At 37.7% G+C, this 25,045-nt stretch overlaps 1 protein-coding gene across 5 annotated transcripts; it reads right to left on the reverse strand.

Annotated features, from left to right (window-relative positions):
* Positions 1-2,199: 2,199 nt before the first annotated feature.
* Positions 2,200-23,775, reverse strand: LOC121421498 (proton-coupled folate transporter-like). 5 transcript variants are annotated; one of them, XM_041616228.1, is made up of 8 exons: positions 23,664-23,738; positions 15,132-15,318; positions 11,236-11,491; positions 7,047-7,799; positions 5,972-6,106; positions 5,206-5,289; positions 3,740-3,899; positions 2,200-2,648 (listed from the first exon to the last, which is right to left on the reverse strand). In XM_041616228.1, exons 3-8 carry the CDS (start codon positions 11,483-11,485, stop codon positions 2,558-2,560), a joined length of 1,473 nt encoding a protein of 490 aa, XP_041472162.1. In that variant the 5' UTR covers positions 11,486-11,491; positions 15,132-15,318; positions 23,664-23,738; the 3' UTR covers positions 2,200-2,557. The 5 variants fall into 5 exon arrangements, with proteins under 5 accessions (XP_041472162.1, XP_041472164.1, XP_041472161.1 ...); XM_041616230.1 differs by lacking the exon at positions 15,132-15,318 and having other exon boundaries at positions 23,727-23,775; XM_041616227.1 differs by lacking the exon at positions 15,132-15,318 and having other exon boundaries at positions 23,664-23,753.
* Between the last annotated feature and the right edge of the window lie 1,270 nt (positions 23,776-25,045).

Here is a 25,045-nt window from a genome sequence, read left to right on the forward strand (position 1 = left end):
TTTCAAGCCTTACACATCTTCTGAGACAAAATTTGCAATTCTCAGGTAAAAGGTTCCAAAATCATGCAACATTTCATAAGTGCATGTCAGGCCCTAAATTGCTCAAAAACGTTATTCCATGTACAAAGTAAATGCAAATGGGGTTAATAACACTACTTGCAATGACTCTGTACACAGAATCACATTTTTGAGCAATCAAAATGCACATTTCGAACTTGCGATACTGCATGTTTGTTCAAAATATTTTCTAGATATTTTCTAGATATGATGTAAGTTGTATGTATTCATACATTCATTGTTTTCTTTAAAATTTGGTGTGCTTCTCTTTTGTACAAAGGTTATTGTGAAAATTTTCTATAGGAAAAATTATGACAATGATGGACTTCATATAGCTAAGGTTGATTGGATCAATAGGAACTCTTTGTAAGATGTGATCCTACGCCCCGTCTTACAAAGAGTTTTGATTGATCGGATCGATTACAACTATGGACGGCCAGCAACATCAACATCTACGGCCAGCAACATCAACATTAAACTGAATGTTTGTTTATAATATTTTTTAGGTATGATGTATTTGCATAAATTCATCATTCTCTTGAAAACTCAGTGTGATTCTCTTTGTTTACTGAGGAGAATGTGAAAGTTTCTTGAAGGTAAAATGATGGTATGGATGGATTTCAAAAGAGTTGAGATTGATTGGATCAATCGTAGCTCTTTTTTGCACGACAGGGTCCCGGGGGCGTTTCATAAAGCTGTTTGTAAGATACGAATGACTTTACGCACAACTAGTGACCCCTTCTTGTGCTAGATGATACATTCCTATGTCATTCATTTAGGACAGGTTCCAGTCGTTCGTAAAGTTGTACGTAACTTTACGAGCAGCTTTATGAAACACACACATGGTGTGTTGTAAGTTTTTAGCATAAGAACTCTTCCTGCAACAGGTATAACACAGCATGAACTATAAATAGTCATGTTATAATAAAAGATGTACTGTTATTGTTAAGAAAATCAAGGCATATCATTCCTTTGTGCATGTTATACAAATTACCCTGCAGTAACAATTGCATTATTTCCAAGGAGCGCTGGGACTGTGAAAGTACTGAAAACGACAAAATGTTGGCAGTTGGCATAATCTCATTCAGTGAACAGCCAATGGGAACCTGGTAATAAATAAAGCATTACTATTACTGCCTTTTACACCATAATACCTGAAATCCAGTTTGCATAGATTAATTGTTGCTATGTCTGGGAAGCCTCTGGCAAGCTTTCAGGTTGTCAAGTACAGCCTCAATTCAACATGGGTATAAAATCTAAATACAAATAGTAGGCAGTCACATGTATATATTGGATGCTAGTATCAATGCTACCAACATCAAACTTATAATAACTGGGTACTCTTCTTCTTCCCGATCTTCTCGGAGTACAGACCACCTTCAGCATGGTGCATTATCATACTATAGAGGCTTTGCCTTTAAAGGGGAAGTTCACCCTGAAGAAAACTTTGTTGTAAAAATAGCAGAAAAATAGTAAAAAAAATATTGGTGAAGGTTTGAGGAAAATCTGTTAAAGAGTAAGAAAGTTATTAGAGTTCAAAGTTTTGGATTTGTGACGTCATAAACGAGCAGCTGCCCTATGTGTTATGTAATATAAAATGCATGAATTTCAAATTTTGGATGGTTCCTGATGACTTAATTTTGTTTTCTATTCATGATCGGGTGTGATTATTATGATGACAATATGTAAGTTTGGGCTTCTTATACTGCTTATTAATGCAAGCAGTGTCAGTCAACCAATTCTCTTTTTTTAAACTCTTCTTACATATACATTGCACATTCTTTCCACATAGGGCTCAGCTCATGTTACATAAAATAACCAAATCGGTCATAATCCGATTTTAATATAGTTCTACATGTACATGTACCTCATGATAATCCATCTGTTAATCTTCCAATAGTACTTTCTCCTCTCCTGTCCCTCCTTATATTTGCACATTCTGTCACCATAGGCCTCAGCTCACATCTCATAAAGGGCAATTCCATAAAATGATCAACTTTTTTGTAACATCCGACTCCCTCTTTTCTCAAGTATTACTTCACTTTATACATTTACCAAGTCATAGTCCTTTGGGAACATTACAAACTTTCATGAGAACCAGAAATCAGAGACAGAAAATTTCATGAAGGTCCCACATTTATGGAATTGCCCTAAAATAAACCAAATCAGTAATAATCAGTCTATCTTACTTAATCTTTACCAAATTGTTTATCTTCCTTTGAGAGCTTTATTTCTGTCTCTCCTTGTATCTGCCAGTTCTGTCTTTCATAGTGTTCAGCTCATATTTCATAAAGCAAACCAAACTTAATCAGCTCATTTAACTCAGCCTTTACCAAATGACCATCCATCTGTTAATCTTCCACCATGCTTTTCTGTCTCTCCTTAATATATTTGCACATTCTGTCAACCATTGAACTTAGTTCATGTTTCATAAAGTAAACAGAATTTCAGTAAATAATCAGCCTTTTTACTCAACCTTTACCAAATGATCATCCATCTGTTAATCTTCCACCAGGGCTTTCTGTTCTTCTGTCTCTCCTTGTATCTGCACATTCTTCCTATCATAGGGATGACTAAGTAACTGTAAAATTCTGTAGAAAATAACATTTTAAAAAGTACTAATCACTATCATGTACCGTCTATTATACATTTAAATGTAAATTCCTAGTTGTGGGAATGCCCATAAAATCACTTGAAAATGAATAGCAATTTGGAGATGCATCACTTTACCTGTCAGGCTGTGGCAAGTAAAAATTAGAAAGAATAGGTTTGCTTAGTAAATTTCATTAACACTTTGGGTCATAAGAGAAAAGCTCCCAACCAAATTCTGGACAGTCCTATGTAAAAATCTGCTACAAACACAAAGTTTGTGGAGCAGTTAAAAAAAGGGGGAGCAATTTGGAATGCGAAATTATTCCCTAAACCATATTCAATTACGGTATGTGTTCTTTCAAAGATCAGGGTTTGTCAAGATTTTTATGCTCTCACTCAGGTGTGCATCATGTTGGCTATGCCTGCGACAACATAATAAAAATAAAATGTGGCCTCTTTGTATATCTTCAAACTTAAAATGCTGACCAGTTTTTGATCAAATAGTGTACAAATATAACTGATACACAATTCGTGGATACACAATTTTATACAAAATGACAGTGGTGTTCAGATTTTGATACAAATGACCTGCACATGTTCAGATTGTATCTCTGAATTGGCTTGAGCATTGCTACATCAGGCAATCATCTAATAATTAATGACAGTGGGTTTATATATTTTGGTACAAATGACCATTATCTCCACATGCTCAGATACGAATGTATAGCTCAATTGGCTTATTGCCCGATGCTATGCTCTGCAATTCTTTAGGAGTTCATGTCGGTGGCTTCTAGATTGTGGTACAAATGACCTTTAACTGCACATTGTGCTCAAAAAGTATCTCTGAATTGTCTTGAGTGTTGCTATATCAGGTAATCATCTAAGAGTTCATGACAGTGGGTTCTAGATTATGGTACAAATGACCTTTATCTGCACAATATTGAGTGTTGCTACATTCAGGAAATCCTCCAATGATTCATGTCGGTGGGTTTTAGAGTTAGGTACAAATGACCTTTATCTGTGCATGCTACTTGTACATGTAAGATGGTATCTACAAACATGCTCATTGCAATCACCTAATGGTACTTACGCTGTTAAGACTATGGGTATGAGGTAGATGGCTGCTGCGAGGTAGAACGTGAGTTGAGGGAAGTCAAGGAGAACTGCCTTGGCGTAGACAGCATTCAGCAGGATCGGGGAAAGCACTTTACCAATTGATGATGTGATGGAGAGCAGCGCAAAGGCAGTCCCTGTCATTATGAAAATGAATACAAATGCCAAAGGGAAAAGAGCTTATTACAGGGATGAATAAACTTTGTCTAAAGTAGATCTGGGGGCCGTTGCAGAAAGAGTTGCAATCAAACGCAACTCTAAAATCATGCGCAACTTGATTTTCAACCAATCAACAGCGCGCATTTTGGACTTGCGATTGATTTTTTTACTTGCGTTTAAACGCAACTCTTTCTGCAACAGACCCCAGGGGGGCGTTTCACAAAGATTTAAGTATGACTAATGGGGTGTTGCAAGAAAATTGCGATCAATCACAAGTCTATTTTCGGTCCTTAAATCAATCATATGTCTTGCATTTAACTGCAAATTAGTGATTAATTGCTGATCTGCTCCTTGAAACAAGAAGTTTAATCTGATTTGCTACAGCTAACATGGAACTATCAGTTGTAAAATTGCAACAGAATATTTGCGATTGATCGCAAATATTTTCTTGCAACACCCCCTTAGAGTCGCACCGTCGCACGTACATATCTATTTGCATGCGGTATAAAGGCATGACCGCATTGGTCAGATCATGCGAAGAGGATGCGCACTACTGCGTATTGATCAATTAGATTGTGCGTTGCATATCTTGTACGCGTCAGCATTTAAGTGTGACTTGAGTCATACTTAAATCTTGTGAAACATCCCCCAGGTGGTTTTGGATGAGTTTCATCATCATGTGCCTGCCAACAACTGTCAAACAGATCCAGCTACTAAAGGCAGAGTTACATGTAACTGTAAGGTATTACTGACGGAACATTTTAGAGGAGAATGGAAGTCATTACCTGATTTAAAAGGTGACAAAGAGCAAAGGAAATGCATATGGGTGAAAGCTTATTTATCCCTCATGACAAACCATATAGCCCCCTAAAATTTCCCCCAAATTCATGCTTTAAGAAGGCCATTCTTTCTAGAGTCGTCCTAAGATCTGTCACAAACAACATTCAAGATTATTTAGAAAATCAATATTCAAACTATGGCAGGATATTTTCATTTACTGCATAATTGATTGATGCCCCCAGCCCTTTTAATGAAATAGCCCTCAAATTTCTGCTATCACCCCAATGATCATCCCCAATAATCAATATTATTTCCTCCCCTGGTGACAAATCAGTGGCTGACCAAGGGGGGCACATCCAGGCCGTGCTTCCCCCCCCCCTTTGTAGAGCCATAATACAAAATTTTAATGTAAATATAACCTTTTTATCCAAGTGTGACCCCCTTCCTTTTGAAAGTAAGGAACTTTTTACTCCGTGCCTATGTAGTTGATCTGGAGCTCCTTACCTTGCTCATGTTTGGAGACCATCTTGGAGAGGAAGAAATCTGCGAGTGAATCGGGAATCGTCCTCAGCGAACCAACAGCTACAGCTGTATTAAAGTAAAGAATAACATCCAAGCTTTAGAGAGGCGTTGTGGCTCAGTGGATAATTCTCCAGACTTTGAACCACAAGGTCTGGGGTTCAAAACCCTCCACAGCACTCGTGTCCTTTTGCAAGGCATTTATCAACATTTGCCACTTACCACCCAGGTGTACCCGGTAGGAAGGAATTCCTTGAATGCTTAAGCGCCCGATCAGGATAGCCATGCTATAGCCGAGCTAATACTATGCAATGCTTAAAAACATTTGTATTAAGCGCGATATGAATGTTGCATATTATTGTTTAATATAGAGGTACACAGTATTCGTTGGGTCACACTTGTAGTTCTACCGATTAATCCTCATCATTCTTTACGCGTCAGATTCAACGTTCAGTTTTAATATTGTTTAAGTTCTCACAAGAGGCCACAGGCAGTGGTCTTGTGAGGCTTTTGGTCCATCCAGGGGCAGAACATGTAAAGAAACACACAAATTGAGCTTAGCTTTGCAGGGGGGTTTGATCCCCCAAATTTTAAGAACAGGACCTTCTGCCTTCTTGTGCTCAGAATTCAAATTGAAGAAGGGTTATGATAATATATCATTGCTTGAAGCAATAGCCGCCAGGAGAGGGCCCAATGGAAAAGCAGTTCCCTATAAACTGAACAGGCTACCCTGACAATATATTAAACTTACCTGCATAAACTAGAATATTGGAGGTCTTTGCGATGGCTGAAACAATAAGTATAGCAATACCAGATAGATAGCCGACCTGCATTATGATGTAGCCAGACATACAGAATAGTAACGGCTTGATCACCACCATGGCAACTGCAATAAACAAAGGGGGAAAAAGATCATTATCACTGGACTATCACATCAACAAGCCAAAGGATCATCTCACAAAGAGTTGCAATAGAGTCAAATAAAACTCAAATTGCCATCAATCTGAATTTCTTATCTCTTAAGTACACAATTGGAATCTAATTTCAACTTTATCTATCGCAACTCTTTGTGGCACGGACCCCAACAGGCCAATGCACAACTGACAACACGTTTATGGAAATAGTGGTTTGCATTATTCTATAATTGAGGTTCAAAGTATCTATCAGAATACAGATCCATGCCATACAAGCCACAAAATTGTGTTACAATCTTACTTATTCATCCTTTTCTCTAAATGTTTTTATAACTATAATCAGCTTTTATTATTATTACTTGATGATTCTGAGGAGAAAGACTGATGCAATAAATGTTTACATGTAGGTGTTCATATGAAGATTCAGAACTATAGAAAGTAGCATTTGTTTTAATCTTTGTAAACATCAAATGTGTTAAATGTTGTAATCCAAAATTTGGCCATCGACCAATGGTAAGGTGTGATGATGATGATATTGGTGATGATGCTGATGATGACGATGATGATCATGATGGTTATAATGTGGTGTTGCTTGTGATGGTGGTGGTGGTACTGGTGATCTTGATGACTTGATGATGATGATGGTGGTGGTGGAAGTGGTGGGGATGATGATGATGGTGATGATGATGATGATGATGATGATGATGATGATGATGATGATGATGATGATGATGATGATGATGATGATGATGATGATGATGATGATGATGATGATGATGATGATGATGATGGTGATGATGATGATGATGGTCATGATGATCATGATCACATGATCATCATCATCATCATGGTGATCATGATGACTAAAACGAATTGGGGAAAGAAAATATCAATTTCACCCCATAGACTTACCAAAAGCAGGACATGCATTCACAATGACATTGTAGATCCCGACCATAGTGGGTGACCAACAGAACGGTTGACCAATCCCATAGATGGTTATAACAGCAAAGATAGCCTCGTTGATTATGGTGTAAACCATGTACATGATAACTAGAAGCGCCAATCTTGACTGTCTCCTGTCCTCTGATACCGATACAAGACGGACAAAACTTTTTAGGAGGCCTTTGACTGTTGCTACTACCTTAAACTTTGTGTTATTTTTCACAGTTTCGAGTAAGATGCCCGGGATCGAGACGTTAAGGACGTAAAGGAAGGCGAATACCCAAGCGCATCCAAACGTGAGGTTGTAGTTCCCCGTATTCTGCAAGATGAGGTCAACCAGGATTTGACTCCCACCGAATCCGATGTAAATCATGAACGAGAGGATTGTGTATTTGGTGACCCGTGACTTCCCGGTGCTCGTGTCGGCGATGTACGCGAACGACACGTTTATGCAGACAATAGAGTCGCCGCCGAGACCTAGGATGCATTCTGCCGCAACGGTGACAATGAGCGGGAGGTGCAGCCAGGCAACGAGCATGAAGATGGTCGAGGCGAGAAGATGGCCAAAGGCATTGATGATCAGGATGGGTTTCCGGCCGACGATGTCAGAGGCAGCGATCAGGATCGTTCCAGTGAAAATAGGGATGAAAACTGATGCCGATTTCATGTACATGACCCATAATGAAGTCTCGGACTCTATCTCTTTACCTGTAGCATCAGCTGTAAAAAATAAGATTTAATAAAATAAATGCAGAGAGAAATAGGCATTTACAACATGCATACATCTTTGGTGACTTTTTAACCATATTGAAGTAGTGTATAATCAATTTGTATCCACTTGGTGTACTAGCAGGTGATCTATTTCTTGTGATTTATATCTCAGTCTAATACCAGGGCCCCGTCTTACAAAGAACTACTCTATGGAAATCCATCCATACCATAATTTTTTCTTCAGGAAATTTTGCACAATGTCCTTAATAATCAAAGACAATCACTATGAATTTATAAGAAAATTATGAATGAATGCATATATGCAAACATGAAAAACATTTCCATGAAAAGTTGTACCTGTATATATACAGGTGCATCTTTTCATGAAAATATTTTGAATGAACATATATTTCAAATGTAGATGTTGCTGGCCATCCATACTTGTGATCGATCGGATCAATTGCAACTCTTTGTAACATATAGGGCCCATATGGTCTAATTTCCACTATGTCTACCTATTATTTTGCCATTTCTCAAATAAAAGTTGGTACATGTACAGTTCTACTAATCATTAAAGACTATAAAATGCTGTTAGACTAAGATATTATACAAAATGGGTATAGCCTATAATTAACGCTAAATAGACTGGGCTATTTCGACGCCTAAGCAGACAGGGGGGGGGGGGCTGATTCAGCCCCCCCTTATGATCTCGGCCGTCGATTGCGCGATTGCGAGGAAAATTGGCACACCCATGACATTACCTACAAAACTATAACGTCAAATTCTGCAAAAAACCCCATGTCTCATTAATTATGCTAATTTATGCGTAAAATCATTATTTTGCTCTAATTAATAAAATAATGCCCCTAAATATGCTAATTTTTGTTTCACATACTCTAGATAGGCACTTGATCAAGTTTATTTCAAAAAATATCAACATCACATTTATTTTCTTATGTATTCTATTGTTTTCTAAATTTCATATGTATTTCTTTGTTTTTCGACTTTTTGTTTTTTCAATGGAAATTGTCAGGGACTTTATTTTGACCATAAAAAAGATTTATTATATTTTATTTATTATATTTATTATATATTAATTTATTTTAAGCAGTAAAAGGAAAAATAATGATACATTTATGAATTTTGGCTTATTTAAAACACTATCTGCATTGGATTTGTACACAAATTCACGTTTTTGAGTAATTTTGGGTCTGCATGCACTTACGAAATGTTGCGTAATTTCGAAAACCGCGTACGCGGGATCACAATTTTGGTCTCCAAAGTTGCGCGAGACTTGAAAGTAAAAAGTCAGCGAGCGACGCGGTCAAAGAATTATGCGCGGGGGTCTATCGCGATAAATGTCGAGGGGGGCTGAATCAGCCCCCCCCAGTCTTTTTAGGGTTAAAGGTCTAGTCCACCCCAGAAAAAATGGAGAAAAATCAAACAAGCGTAACACTGAGAATTTCAAATCAAAATCATATGTAAAATAAACTTTACAATTTAAAGTTTCACTTATTTTTCACAAACAGTTGTATACAAAACTCAGTGACATGCAAATGCCCTCACTCACTATTTCTTTTGTATTTTATTGTTTGAATTATACAATATTTCAATTTTTACATTGATTTGACAATAAGGACCAACTTGATTGAACCATAAAACAATCAGTAATACCACATGTTCAGGGAGGACAGTGGGGAGAATATTGAAATATTTCATATATCATGTATATATAAAAATATAAAAGAAATAATGAGTGAGTGATGTCTTCAGTACCCTCATTTGCATACCGACCAGGATGGGAACAAGTGGAATGCCTCAGGCCGTCTCACCTGCATCACGCGGTTCAATATAGCAGCAGTGCTGACTTTGAATACTACTCTAACTCGCACAAGATGTTCAGTGATACATGGTTACTCTTATGTCCACTTTTTATGAACTAGACCAATAAACTAACAGAGATATGATCGTTATTCAACAAAAACCCAACATGGCCAAAGTTCATTGACCTTACATGACCTTTGACCTTAATCATGTGACCTGAAACTTGAACAGGATGTCCAGTGATACTTGATTACTCTTATGTACAAGTTTCATGAATCAGATCCATATTAACTTTCAAAGTTATGATGGTAATTCAACAGATACACCCAATTCGGCCAAAGTTCATTGACCTTTGACCTTGGTCATGTGACCTGAAACGCGCACAGGATGTTCAGTGATACTTGATTACTCTAATGTCCAAGTTTAATTAACTAGACCAATAAACTTTCAAAGTTATGATGGTAATTCAACAGATACCCCCGATTCGGCCAAAGTTCATTGACCCTAAATGACCTTTGACCTTAATCATGAGACCTGAAACTTGCACAAAATTTTCAGTGATGCTTGATTACTATTATGTCCAAGTTTCATGAATCAGATCCATAAACTTTCAAAGTTATGATGGGAATTCAACAGATATCCCCAATTCGGCCAAAGTTCATTGACCCTAAATGACCTTTGACCTTGGTCATGTGACGTGAAACTCATGCAGGATGTTCAGTGATACTTGATTAACCTTATGTCCAAGTTTCATGAACTAGGTCCATATATTTTCTAAGTTATGATGACATTTCAAAAACTTAACCTCAGGTTAAGATTTCGATGTTGAATCCTCCAACATGGTCTAAGTTCATTGACCCTAAATGACCTTTGACCTTGGTCATGTGACATGAAACTCTAATAGGATGTTCAGTAATACTTGATTAACCTTATGGCCAAGTTTTATTAACTAGGTCCATATACTTTTTAAGTTATGACGTCATTTCAAAAACTTAACCTCAGGTTAAGATTTGATGTTGACGCCGCCGCCGCCGTCGGAAAAGCGGCGCCTATAGTCTCCCTTTGCTTCGCAGGTGAGACAATAAAACTGTTTTGTGAAATTAAAATAGCTAAACTAAAAAATGTCATAACTTTCTTATTTTACATGAGGCCTATATCTGATTTTGATGAAATTTTCAGTGTTATTCTTGTTGAATTTTTCTCATTTTTTCAAATCAACATTTTGTTAATATAGGGAAGACTTGTCCTTTAAAGATAAATCCAGTTGTTGTAATGATCTCGAAATAAGTTAAAACAGAATCCAATGAAATTACAACAGTGCTAAAGTGTTTATTTGTATGAATGAAAAATATGTGCCAAATGCCCAAATGGCTCTGGAAAATGTGTAATTGCTGAGAAATAAGCAAAATAAGCACAGAATACCATCAAATGTCAGGTTTTTTCCAAGAAATATCAATACTGTTCATGCCTTTCTGTGTTAGTGATCATCAGAATTATCATTTTTTAGCAAAGATTTCATGAGATTTCATAACTTTTTAAAGACCAAACTATTGCTTTTATATTTACAGAGAAACTTCCCTGGTTTTGGTGTGGATGGTCACATTTCATACATGTACTTTACCTGACTTATTCGCTAAGGAGCAGTTCCCTGCCTCAGGTAGCGTGTAATTATAATCAGCAGCCAGGCGAGCCTCAACATACTGGGTGCGAAGGTTGACCAGCACACCTTGGACGGCTAGACTCAGAAACACAACAGGTTCCACGGAGATGACCCTTGACCTCGCTCTAGGCTCCTCTTCCGTCTTATATTCCGAAGACGTGATCAACGTAGAGGATTCTTCGGGTATGGTCTCCATGATGGAGTCTGACATAGACTGCTGCAAGATAAAGAAAGGAGACTCAAATGATGCCTTTTGTTATGACAGACATGCCAAGTCCTGCCCTTTTGGCATAAGACTCCCACCGTTGGAAATCCCCCCCCCCAAATCTTTATCGCACCTGTATCACAGCTCACCTCCATACAACGCCTCTGATCTCACATAGACAACCTCACACATAGCTGGTCTTTGAACTTGGCATCACTGTCACGGGTATGCATAAAGTTGAGATGGGGAGTCCTGGCTTTTTGATTGACTTATCTTGCACACATATATGGTACATGTATACTCTCTCAACAACCTGAAATAATCTCACCATTTTCAATCTACTTTTTTGCACTTGAACGTACTGGATGCTGACCTTTTTTTCCTTTTTTCATGGACAAGAACTTTGAATCAAGATTTGATGGATGCGATCCTCCAGATGGTTTGCCTACAAAAACTTACCTTTAGAATACAACGCAACTCTAAAGAGGGTGTTGCAATGCCTATGTTTCATTCTACCGTAAGGCATAACTGTTAGACTTTAATTCATTATCAAAATTACAATTATTTATAATTATCATTATCTAGCAGATCTATGTCTTGTTCTAACAGTGGACTATCATGACAATCAAGTTGCATTGCAAAAGGATTCCCCTAAAAAAAACCAATGGACAGGATAGAAGTCAGTGGAAAATTTGGTTTCTTACTCTTAGTTGTTTTTTTTTTGTTGCTCTTTACATTCACGTTACCTCCATGATAATAGTCCTAATGTAGAATCTACATAGATGTCTGAAATTGGATGAAATTTGACATGCGCAACCCATAGAAATCCACTGCTAAACGCGGTTCTTGGTGCGAAGTTAGTATACAACATGTAATACAAACCTCGCACTAATGTGAGTGGGAGCACTTAATCATTGAACAAGGTTGAGTGGGAGGGATCCCCGGAGGAGTAACCATAAAAAGAAGTTTGATAAAGTAGCAGTGGCGTACCTAGGATTTCTAGGATTTTCCAAAGGGGGGGGGGGCAAATTCGTCAGCCAAAAATTTGACAAGCCCCCCATAAATAAAAAGGTCTTCAACCAAAAATATACATGTAGGATTTCGTACAGAAAAAAAAATTAACAAGAAAAAAAAAGAAGGTCTTCAAGCTTGTCAGGGCTCACTTGTGAGTCACTTGTCAGGGGGGGGTGGGCACGGATGCGTCCCTTACATGGGTTGTGACTCGTCAGGGGGCAGACTGCCCCCCCCCGGTACGCTAGTGCAAAGTAGACAATGTATGTGCATTGTTGTTTTCTATAGTATTACTACACCTTGTTCCCAATTAAAGAAAAAAGTCTTCAAGCTTGTCAGGGCTCACTTGTGACTTGTCAGGGGGGGCGCGGATGCATCCCTTGCATGGGTTGTGACTCGTCAGGGGGCAGACTGCCCCCCCCCCCCCGGTACGCTAGTGATGATATATGTGTAGTCTCTAGGACTTACATAATTCGGAGGCATGCGAAAATAAACTATGTGATACATGTATGTCCTGAAATATGACTCAAATTTCCTCGACTGGGCATGTACGGGCACTCATCTGGCATATAATAATGAATAGCAATATTCCATCGACCACATTTGAAATTTTCATTTGCCGCAAACGATCGGAAAAGTGTTAAAATCTTGTTTCAGTAAAGGTCAAATTCTTACTTTTTTCACTAATTAAAGGTAAATTGATATAATCTGGGCAAATATCTCAGCATAATAATGCTTGGTTATTGACGTCTTGTCATGCGTACAAATTTCTGTTTGTTTATTAATATAAAAGATGGAAAATTGATCCAAATGGATATTTGTAAAATTTCACTCCTCGGATTTCTTCACTAAAACTGGCGGCTTCGAAGGCAGACATCAAAAAGGTCTTTAAACTGCCGTTCTTTCTTTTGTGCTTATTTAGAAATGAACAGCTGCTTGAATAAATTTGTTGCCTGTTGGAACTCCAGTCAGAGAAACTTCTTGGTTAGAAATTAGACTTAGACTGGCTGTGTGCAAACAATAGACATAAAGTCCCCTGTCAGTGTCATGCCTGTGCATTCATCCATGCCTAGGCAGCAGGCAGTTGGGTGCACAACTCAGCTATTCTGCATCTTTATACTTTCATAATACAGTCAGTCGGCAAGCCCCTGTGTCAATGAGCAAATGGGCAAGATTTATCCAAGTCCTCTCGTGGCTGAATTCATGTCCCTGCAAAATCTCGTGAATTGTGAGACTTTTTTCTCAAAGAATTTAACCACTTTCTCCTGGAGTAAAATTGATTATTTTTGTACCATTGGGAAGAGTAAATGTTACTCTTTCATATTGGTTATTTCTTTTGAATAAAATATTTTGATAAATAAGTGAATTTTTTACCAGAAAAGATGCATCAAACAGAATTTTCTTCCTCTGTTTTCACTTGCAAATTGTGCAACATTTTGTGTTTTAGGTACCAACATTATTTATATCATCAGAAAGCTCAAACTCTATACTTTCTTACAATGTCACTCTTGATATGTGGCATTTTTTAGATGGGTCAGCAGCCAGCTTTTTCCATCAAGATGCAAGACGAGATTTCTAAAATTTCTGAGTAACATAAAATCCAGAGTTCTGATTGGCTGAATAATGTTTTCACAACAGGCGCGGGTTATTTGAAGAGATTACCACATGGTGAGTGTGACCTTGCAGAGGCCCAGTGTGGGGAACATTGGAATTTGCGTGGGTGTGTGGTCTCTGTGACCAATCAGAGTGCAGTATTCTTGTTTTTGAGCTGCTAAATGTACTTGGCCTATGAAAAGCTGGCTGCTGACCCATCTAAGATACATCTTCTTATACAAATTATATCATATTAAAGCGTAGATCTTCAGCTTTATTATGATCTAAAAATCATTTGTGCTCAAACAGAAATCAAGTGTGAAATCAACAACATTTGTTGCATGAAAAAAATCATTTTGTTTCATGTTTTATATCAAAAGTTTTCCCTATATTACAACATTTTTCAAAAATTCCAAACACATGACCTGAAAGAATGATTCTTCTTCTTTACAAAGATACCAAAAACATGAAATTTGGTTAATATTTAGAGCAGCAATGGCAGAATAAAAAGAGGTGTTTTGGTTCGCACCAAGCTCATTAATAATGCAAAAACCCTATAGTCATGAATATCACTTGGATAAAAGAAGCTACTTTTTCAGGGCTTGCCGACTGACTGAATAGGGCCTAGTTGTGCACCCAACTGCCCAGGCATGTAGGGCTTAAGGGTTTAGGGTCTATTGTTGTGTGCACACAGCCTCTAACCCATAACGTTAAGTCTAACGTTAGGCCGGCCAAGGAAATAACATTAATTCACTTGGACTTTGTCTTTAGAGAGTCAGATCGGCCGTGATCTGGCAAAACAGTGTAAGTCATTTTTTGGTGTTTTTCTGTTTCGTATAGTTTTGAATATGCTCTTTCATGATTCATCTGGCGAAATTTCAAGTTCTAACTCTAGCCATTTTTTGAGATTCGAAAACCAGTTTTTGTAAAATTTTTTTTTTAAATCAGAAGATTTAAACTTTAGGCAGAACTATGTACGTCGACTTACAAAAGTAGTTTTTCAATTTTTGATGAAAATGAAAAGGCAAAACTATGTAAGTCTACTTACATAGTTTTATTAGAACAATATCTTCGAAAGTAGAAGTTGATTAATCAGGCAGAACTACGTATCTCCCACATTTCTGCATTGTAACGGGAGAACCGCATCACACAGAGTTAGCTGTTGCCTAGCGCAATAAGGAACCGCCATTTAAACTTCTCAGTCACTGTGGTGCCATGGCTTCAAATTCGAGAGGCTGGAGAGGGAAACGGATTTTGAAATTAGCTTTAGAGAAAATCAAAATTTCCCAACTGAAACAAGTATTAAAGCTAGACTATCTAGTATACTTCATTGTTCAGATGATAAACATGAGATTTTATTAAAGACTAGATCTACATTAGATCATACTTTAGAGGTCTAAAACCGTCCGATCATCATCTCTAAACTTTAAGGTAGGCCTAGAGTAAGTAAGGGTTTATAAACTATTTTCCTATAGATCTATGCATATGAATTTTTATCTTACTTTTGAGTTAAATCTAGGCTCTAGATCTACGCTGTAAGTAGAATTAGTAGATATTGTGCCATATCTTCCTAAGGGAAACTTCTGCTAAATTAAAAATTAGTTAACGTCAAGACTATAAGTCTGACGAGAAACACTGACCTGACACAGTACATGTTAACAATTAACTTTTAAAATAAGCGATCTAAAACATTACAAGTTAACTTAACTTTACACAAAGTCTTTATAAAAAACGACATGATAGAGAACCGTCTTAGCTATGATTTTACTGCTAGATCTAGATCTATAACATGGTAGATCTAGAATCTGATAGACTGAATCACTGATTTTGTTGTTTCAGTTTCAGTTTTTCCAAAGAAATCATGTGTGCGGTAATACTATCATTTTCATGTGACCAAATTAATTCATGTACGAAGGGGCTGTGATTGAAAGCTGACATTGTAAAAAAAAGACAGATGAATTCGGCAATTTTTGCAACTTTTTGTACATGTTTATTTTGTGGGTATTTGTGTTTTTGGTGTGAGTTTGATGAATACGATCCATTGTACATAGTTTTGCCCGATAAAACTCTGCAATGCGCAGGACATACGTAGTTTTGCCTGATAAACTTTGCGATGCGCAGGACATTCATAGTTTTGCCTGATCAAAAAGCTAGGAGTGTAGTCGTCGATTTAATCAGGTAAAAGCTCGTAAGTTTTAAAAATTGAAGAAAATTACAAGATTTAATGAGGAAATCAAATTTTCTTGGGTCCCAATTCCTTATATGTTCCACAGGTTAAAGGAAAACAAAAGAGTCCAATATATCATTATCCATTTTTTCAAAGAAAGCTATAAAAAAGCAATTTTGAATTTTTAAGATCGAATATCTCGGAATCGCATATTAAAAGGGAGATACGTACCGTAGTTCTGCCAGATCACGACCGAGATACGGTAAGCCTACCGTTAGTTAACCCAGGGAGCTCCCGTCCGCAAAGTGGGCGGGAGCCCAGGAGCTCACCATGCATTTACTCATACTCACAGGACTAGGCGGCTAGGGTAGATTGTGGTCACAATATTACTTTGAAAGAAAATTGTGAAAAAAGAATTTTATGCACTTAGGCTAATCCTCTTAGGCCTACCATGCTTACCACAATTATAGTGTGGCAGTATCCTGACATCGAAGCACAGACTGGAACCTCAAAAAACGACAAGTTCTGTCGGGATACCTCTCCTAATTCTTTCAAAATTCATAACAAATGGCCGATCGAGACTGGAGAGAGCACTCTAGGCGACACCGCAATACTTACCCGTGTTAAGAAGCTGGGACTCCACTCACGCGCATTTGGGCCGCCCTAGCTTAGAACTAAGCTTTGTTTAACTAAAAAATGAATATTCTTATGATTCAATAAATGTTAATGAATACATTAGTACTGTTAAATCGGTACTCACCGGTTCTTTTCTTGAATTTTCTGCCAATTTCCCACGCTTCTGGCTACAATTCTGCGGTAATTTTTGTCGCCATAGACAGCTATTCATGCAACTTTATTTATAAATGGAGCGCCCCTTACGAGAGTTGTTAATGCCACGGAGAAATCGTAAGGCATTTTGGCCTGTGATCAAGGCATAGCTGTTCTATTTTTTTTATGTGTGAGATCGAAATCACAGCGAGTAAACACTCTTCCATATGGAAGAGTGTATACTCGCTGTGATATGATCCCGATAGGGAGGCACAACACCCCCACCCAAATGGGCGCAAATCCCAGGGCCAGGGGACATGTCCCCCTCACCCAAAATAGTAGGGGGCACATTAGGAAATGTCCCCCTACTATTTTTGGTCATTTCATTCAAAATCGAAATAAAACATGTATTTTGGAAGAGACGATCTTACTTTTGGGATGCCCCCTTTTTTTTGCTTGTTGCTTGGCAAATTTCTTTTGGTCAAGGTGACCTTCTTTAGGGGGTGATAAACCTTCTTTTTTGTTTGTTTGTTTTTTACTTGTCAAATTTTCCAGCCCCTGATCCCCCTACCTTTGGGGAGAGATTTCCACCCTTGCAAGTAGACATACTCTTGATATTGTTTGCGAATCTGCACGGGCGTCGGAGGCTGGGGGATGAGGAAAAGCGGTGAGACGAGAACAAAAATAGAAGGGAAAAGAGGACAGAAAAAAAGTGAAAGAAAGAAAAATTAATGGAAAATAAAAGGGAAGAGAAAATAGGGAGAAATGTAATGGGTAAAAAAAATTATGGGGAAAGAGGACAGAAAAAAGTGAACAAAAGAAAAATTAATGGAAAAAAAAGGGAGGAGAAAATAGGGAGAAATGTGATGGGTTACGTCGAGATTTTATGTGCCCGTGCAAAAAGAAATGAGCAGAGGTTGAGATGTTGTCCGTTTGGGCAAATGCCTGTCTGTTTCTCTGACTGGTACCCGTGATGCAAAAATTATTACCGTAAGCTGATGGAATCACTGCTTCATGTATACCGACAGTGACAGGATTTAGCGGTTGTAGGTATAAATCGCGCTCTAACACTCTAAAACTGTGTTCTTTTCAAAAAGGTGTTCTTTTCAAAAAGCTGTCCTTCATATTCATTTTCGCAAAAGAATATAAAGTTAATTTCAATCATTGTCTAGATATAGTTATCCTGTTTATGATAAAAATACTTAGAAATTGGGTTAGGTTAGGGTTATCAAATTATCAGGGCAGAAAATATATTTTTTTTCTGATTTTTCGCGTCGAGCTGGCATTATTTGATCTGTGAGATTATGTTTTTGATGACATTCATTGTATTCACAGCAATAATTATTAAACATTGCGCACGCGCCGTGCGCCGCATGAATTATGTAGATCGGGTGAATAACTTACCGCTACACACAAGCAGTTGCTCTATATATTCTATGTAATATAATATATAGAGCAACTGCCCATTTTTAATGGTCCATAATATACCCACTTTTTTCTTTTTTGGAACGAGTATGAAGTTATCTACTGATATACTGAATGTACAATAAAAGTCATTATCATGTATTTCTTGACATTTCCCATTTACTTTTTTCCCCATAATTATATCCCATAGCTGCTCGCATAGACCTACGCCGTCACAAATACATGTAACAAAACAAAATCTCACTTTTTTTCTTTTTTGGTGGGAGATGGATTTTCCACTGGATACGCATACGTACAATTTTTCAAATTATTTTTTTCTGCTATTTTCATAATAAACTTTAAACTTTGCACTATTATTTTTTTAAAGACAAAATAACAAAATTACATCTAGTCATCATCATCATATCATCGTCACCAACTTCATTCTCATCTTCATCACCACTACCACCATCATTATCATCATCATCATCACCGCCACCATCACCACCACTATCATCTTCACCAAGATAATTTTCATCATCATTGCCATCATCGTCTTTCTTTTTTTCTTATTTTTTCCCCTTCCCTTCTTTTTTTTCCTTCCTATTTTCCTCCTTCTTTAGAGGGGCACACCACCACGCCCCCTCACTGGATATCGGCCTCTAAATATGTTTGTTGTTGTATATAAGTTGGCAGATGCCTCATGAAATGAAATAAGAGAAAATAAGGAAAGGGAAACTAAGAAGAAAAACAAGAAATGAGAAGAAAAAAGAAAGCCAAACACACAAGAAAAAACAATATCAAAATTTTGTTGTAAAGTCTTCTACGTTAGTTTAAAAATTATGTTTTCAGTGAAATGAGAACATAAAAGAATTGAAACAAGTAAGAAGGGCTATATATCGTAGCAAAGAAATAGAGGGAAGCTCCGAGACAATAAAAAGGGTGAGAAAAAGAAGACTTTGAAAACCTCACAACACGAGCATAATAAAAAAAATGGAATAAGCGAGGACAAGTAGCTGAGGGACCCTCCCCCTCTCTCTCTATTTATTTATCTATCAAACTCGCATATACAAGAACTTCTTACTAATCAAAATATTGCGAGCAAAAAGCACGAGCTGACATTTTTTTTAAATATTCAAAACTGATAGAGAGACGCATTTTAAACATTATTCATGAAACTTATTAATCATTCATTTCCAATCATTCGATTGCGACAAATGATCTGAGAATTTAGTGTTTTTAGGAATTCATTAAAAGCATAAAGTTGTATCTCAACATTAAAATATTGCAGGCGCAACGCATGAGCTAAAGCTTTATACAAGATAAAAAAAATTGACATTTTAAGTATTTTTGGTAATCATGAAAAAGATTGATATTTCATGAAAGAAGCTCAAATCCCGAGGAGGAATGTTTTTATGAATTGACTTTAAAACCCGGGGGCCACTTCCATTCACGAGTGGATACCATGCGCGATCATGGGGTCCCAAAAAGCACCCTAAACACGTAATTTCCTGATTCTGAAAATGCACCCCTTAACAAGTATTGACGTGTACCGTACCCTTGACAAGAAACAAAACGATACTCTTCAAATATTCCCTGAAATGAACCCCTAAACAAGTACAGGAATGTTTATTGTTACAGGTCCTTTGGTCTTTGGCTTTACCTTATTTGGCTTAGTACGACCCCACCTAGCTTCTACACCTTGCGCAAATTGGACTCTAAACACGAAGTGTTGGGGAAAACAAGGACATCCTTTATAAAACATTTTAATTTTGTTTTATCATCCCCTCAAATTCGACCCTAAACACATAATTTTCCTAGCGAAATAGATACCCTTTTTTCATTATTTTTGTGTTTTTTACACCCTTATCACGTTACGTACGTAATTGCCCTATCGTGAAAAGACATCCTTTTTACGTGTTTTTTGGGTCGCGCATATCCACTCGTCAATGTAAGTGGCCCCCGGGCTTAAAAAACTGTGGAAGCCCCATTTAATATTTGATTATAAGTCGAATAAAACAGTAAAAGCTGAAAAAATAAAGTATTTTGTGTTCCTCTATCATAATTCTCTTTCTCTTTAACACTAGTTCCCTTTTTTTTGGGGGGGGGGTATTTTGGTTAAAAAAGGAGAGAAAAAAATCATAATTTCTGGCTATAGTCGTTGAAGTGGTAGGGACACCCCATTCCCCCCCGTAGTTATGCATTACGCCAATATGGCAGGGGCGGATCCAGCCTTCGCCAATAGGGGGGGCCCGGAATTTTTTTTTCAGCCATATTTTCCCCGATCGGCCACTTGAATATGATATCTGCCAGGATTTTTGGTTTCTTTAAAGGGGTAGTCCTATTAGTCACTTCTTTGCTTTATTCTTAAGAATAAACATAAATCTATAATACCATAATCATTATTTATATAATGCGAGCGCGAAGCGCGAGCTATTTTTTTGGGGAATCTTATGTACTTTTTTCTAAAAGTTTTGAACATTCTGGGCAATCCTGAAAAAAGATAAGTATGCAAGTGGATAATTATTACGAACGTGAAGCGCGAGCAGAAATGAACTGATGGAAAAGGTACTGTTAAGGACTTGCTTGCAGTTAGCCATGAAGATGTTACATATTTTAAAAAATCAAATAATGCGAGCGTGAAGCGTGAGCTGAAATTTTTTGACATTTGTACCTAAGGAATGGAAATTCTAAGCACTTTTGTAACTTAACATAATAGGTATGCCTATATAACTAAACGATTGGTGCGAGCGCGAAGCGTGAGCAAAAAATTTCGCGATTTAGACCTACTGAATGAGACACTCTATTCAAGTTTTGTAAATCATGAAAAGGATGAGGAAGTGGGGATCTTCCTTACATTAATAATGCGAGCGCAGAGCGCGAGCGGAAAATTTTTATATACGTTTTGAGCTGATCGAAAACGTATTTGTTATGGACTGCTTGAACTTAGCCATGAAGACGTTACATTTTATTTCAACATTCAAATATTGCGAGCGCGAAGCGCGAGCTGAAAATTTTTGACATTTCTACCTGAATAATGGAAATTTTAAGCACTTTTTGTAATCGTGGAAAGGATAAAACAAAATCTGAACATTATTGATGCGAGCGCGAAGCGTGAGCGGAAAAATTCTGGACACTCTATTCATGTTTTGTAAATCATGAAAAGGTTAAGCTATTGGAAATTTTCACACATTAATAATGCGAGCACAAAGCAGACAATTTTTTTATATTGTTATCTGAAACTGGATAATTATTTGAATGGAGAACAAGCTGCGTATCTGAATAAACGTGTGTTTGAGATATCGACCTAGAATTTGGGTACTCCAAATACCTTTTTACCATGAAAATCAATAAAGCGAGCGCAAAGCGCGAGCTAAAAATATATGATATTCAGATCTGAAAAGGGGTCACTTTAAGCTCTGTATTGCAAGCACTTTGTGGAAAAATTGTGAGGTGAAAAAGGATAACAGTTAAAACAGAGCTGATATTTTCAATTATTGTTACTTTGAGTTTTGACATAGGACCGGGATATTCTATAAGGACATTATGTCATCATAAGAAAATGATGACTATCTTCCTATTTCTCTTCCTAAGCATGAGAGCGCAAAATCTATTAATATTATGAAAACTGGACATTTAAAGCACTTTTGTAATTATGCATAAGATGCATGAGTTTAAAATCTATCAATGCAAGCGCAAATCGCGAGCAGAAATTTATGATTAATTGTCATCAAATGGTGATTTTAAGTAGTTTGTTTTAGAATTAATATTGAGATATACATAACTCACTAATCAAAATGCAAGCGTGCAGCGCTAGCTGATACGTTTTGACAATCTGACCTAAATAGGGATATTTTGAGAACTTCATGGAATACAGGAAAATAATAGGTAACTGACAAATCAAATATTGTGAGCGCGCAGCGCAAGCAGAAATTGGTAATATTCAGACCACAAAACAGAAATTTTTACACTTTTAAAAAATCAATTTGTAAATAAAACAAAATAATGAAAGTTCAATTTCCCAGCTGAAATATATTTTGTATATTGACTTCAGAATTTGATATTTTAAGGTCCATATTGAGCAAGATATCACCTAAAAGGCAATGCGAGCGCAAAGCGCGAGCAAAAATTTTATATCCCGACATGAAAGATTTAAAAAAAATTAATTTCCAAGTCTTCCCCTTATCTTATTTTATTCACTCATCTTCCTCCTCTTATGCTTGCCTTCCTTCTTTTCTCCTCTCCTTTCCCTTTTTCTTTTTTCCTTTCTTTTCCCCTTTTTTTCTTTTTTTTTGCTCCGCCAATAGGGGGGGCCCGGGCCCCTCGGGCCCCCCCCCCTGGATCCGCCTATGTATGGGACCAAATGATCCTTCATGTCCGGGGCGAAACTTATGCAATAAATTAAACTTTATTTTTTGAAAAATTTAAGGCTTGCGCTGTTCAACTCCAATCGCTTTCACCTGAATTTGCGATGAATGCTAGCGTTATGAAATATATCATTATCAACGTCTGGCGAAAAGAATAACCAACCGATCACCTGACGAGAAAGCGTATCACGTGATCTGCATATCAGCTTCGATCGCGAGTCAGAAGTGAAGAGCAACTGCCAAGAAAATCAGGAAAAAGTCGTCAAAATGTAAGTTTCCCTTAATATCTTTCATTTTATTGTTGTTGCGAACAATGTATTTACGATCCTTAATTATAATTTTAAAGAAACTAACAAATAGAGCGCGTACTTGTGAAATAATATCGAAATATATTCCTGTACTCAAAGATTTCTAACCCCGCATTTCCACTGATGTCGCCTATGAGGTCCGTACATGTAATGTTTGGACCTCATTGGTACTACTAGGAGTGGGGTACGGTAAAACTAGAACTTTTTTTTTTTAAAATTTGAGTGAGGTTCCAGTCTCTACGTGCCTCAAAATACTGCCACATGATAGACCTTCATCACGTTCATCCGTATAATCGTGGTAAGTGCATAATTTCTGTTTTCACTATTTATTTGCAAGTTATTGACTATTGTGACCACAATCTACCCTAGCTAGCTAGTGACTATGAGTAAATGCACGGCGAGTACCTTGTCTCCCGCCCGCTTTGCGGGCGGGAGCTCCCTGGGTTAACCGGTACTCAAGCCAGGCATGCATGCGCGGAGGACATGTTATCTAGTACAGTAGTAGTACTACTCGGTAGTCCTCTTCGCCCTTTATCTTGACAACTCGGGTTTCTAAGACTTCTTACCTGTCCAATTCCTGTGCATCTATTGAGCTGAGGGAGTAAGAACCATTCGCATATTTTCTATACCTGGTCCTGGAACGATCGCGATCCGCCTGTGACGCTCTCTGTGATCAGGCGTTGTCGGTTGTACTGTGTGAATGGAGCGAGCACTAGCTAGCGGCTGGCCTGGGTCGACATCATCGTCATGTGACTCGTCACGTGCGCGCTTGCAAGGGCGGTGATGCGATATGCATGCTCACCCGATTTTGATGAAATTTTCAGCGTTATGCTAGTTGATTTTGTTCTATTTATTAAAGTCAACATTTTTCTGGGGGTGGACTTGACCTTTGTATCCCCTTTTTAATTCTCATGAGACTCTAATTTGACCTTATAAGGAGAATGAAACATTTGGAGCAAGATAGCTTGTGTGAAAACAGAAAAATCAATGAAAGAGATCAACGAAAGTTTGAGAAAAATCAGACAAAGAATTAGAAAGTTATGAGCATTTGAATATTGTGATCACTAATGCTATGCAGATCCTCAAATTGGCAATGCGACAAAGATGTACGTGTGATGTCACTTGTGAACATATATATCTCTATATGCCTGTGAAGATCTCCCCATTACTTTAGTAATTGCCTCTTTTATCACATCTATCACTATATAGGCGACGTTGGGCCAACGTCGGTAGTGCCGATGGTCGGGTTGGTCGCGGTCGTGAAGCCAACGTTGGCATTTTGAGTTTGCGCGACGTTGGATTCATGGTCAGCTATGTAACGTTGGCCCAACGTCGGCAGTGGTCGGGTTGGTCGCGGTCGTGAAGCCAACGTTGAGCCAACGTTGGCATTTTGAGTTTGCACGACGTTGGATTATGGTCAGCTATGTAACGTTGGCCCAACGTCGGCAGTGGTCGGGTTGGTCGCGGTCGTAAAGCCAACGTCGAGCCAACATCGGGGGGCCAAGGTTAATTTTGAGTGCGTGCGACGTTGGGTAATGGTCATCTGTCTAACGGTTACCCAACGTCGACATTTGGTCTTGTTGGTCGGGGTCGTAAAGCCACACCGTCGCGAGCTAATATTGGGTAAACGTTTCCATTTTGAGTGCGCGCTACATTGTGTAATTTCGTTTCTGTAGCCTATGACCCATAAATGCTCATACTTAAAAAGATTTAAGAGGTAAGTTTTTCTTGCATGACATGCTATTTCTGGTTATTTGTAAATGATTTTTCAATATATGATTGAACAATACAATTTGATCAAAATCAACCTTAAGACACTTGGGATAATATGGGTGTAAAACCTTTTTATGCAGCCCCCATCATTTACCAATACCAATCAAATAATGATTTATCGGAATTTTTTCCGCAATCGCTATTGCCGACGTTTGCCCAAAAGATCGTGTTTGTA

The sequence above is a fragment of the Lytechinus variegatus genome, chromosome 9, assembly GCF_018143015.1.
Source record: "Lytechinus variegatus isolate NC3 chromosome 9, Lvar_3.0, whole genome shotgun sequence".
NCBI lineage: Eukaryota > Metazoa > Echinodermata > Echinoidea > Temnopleuroida > Toxopneustidae > Lytechinus > Lytechinus variegatus.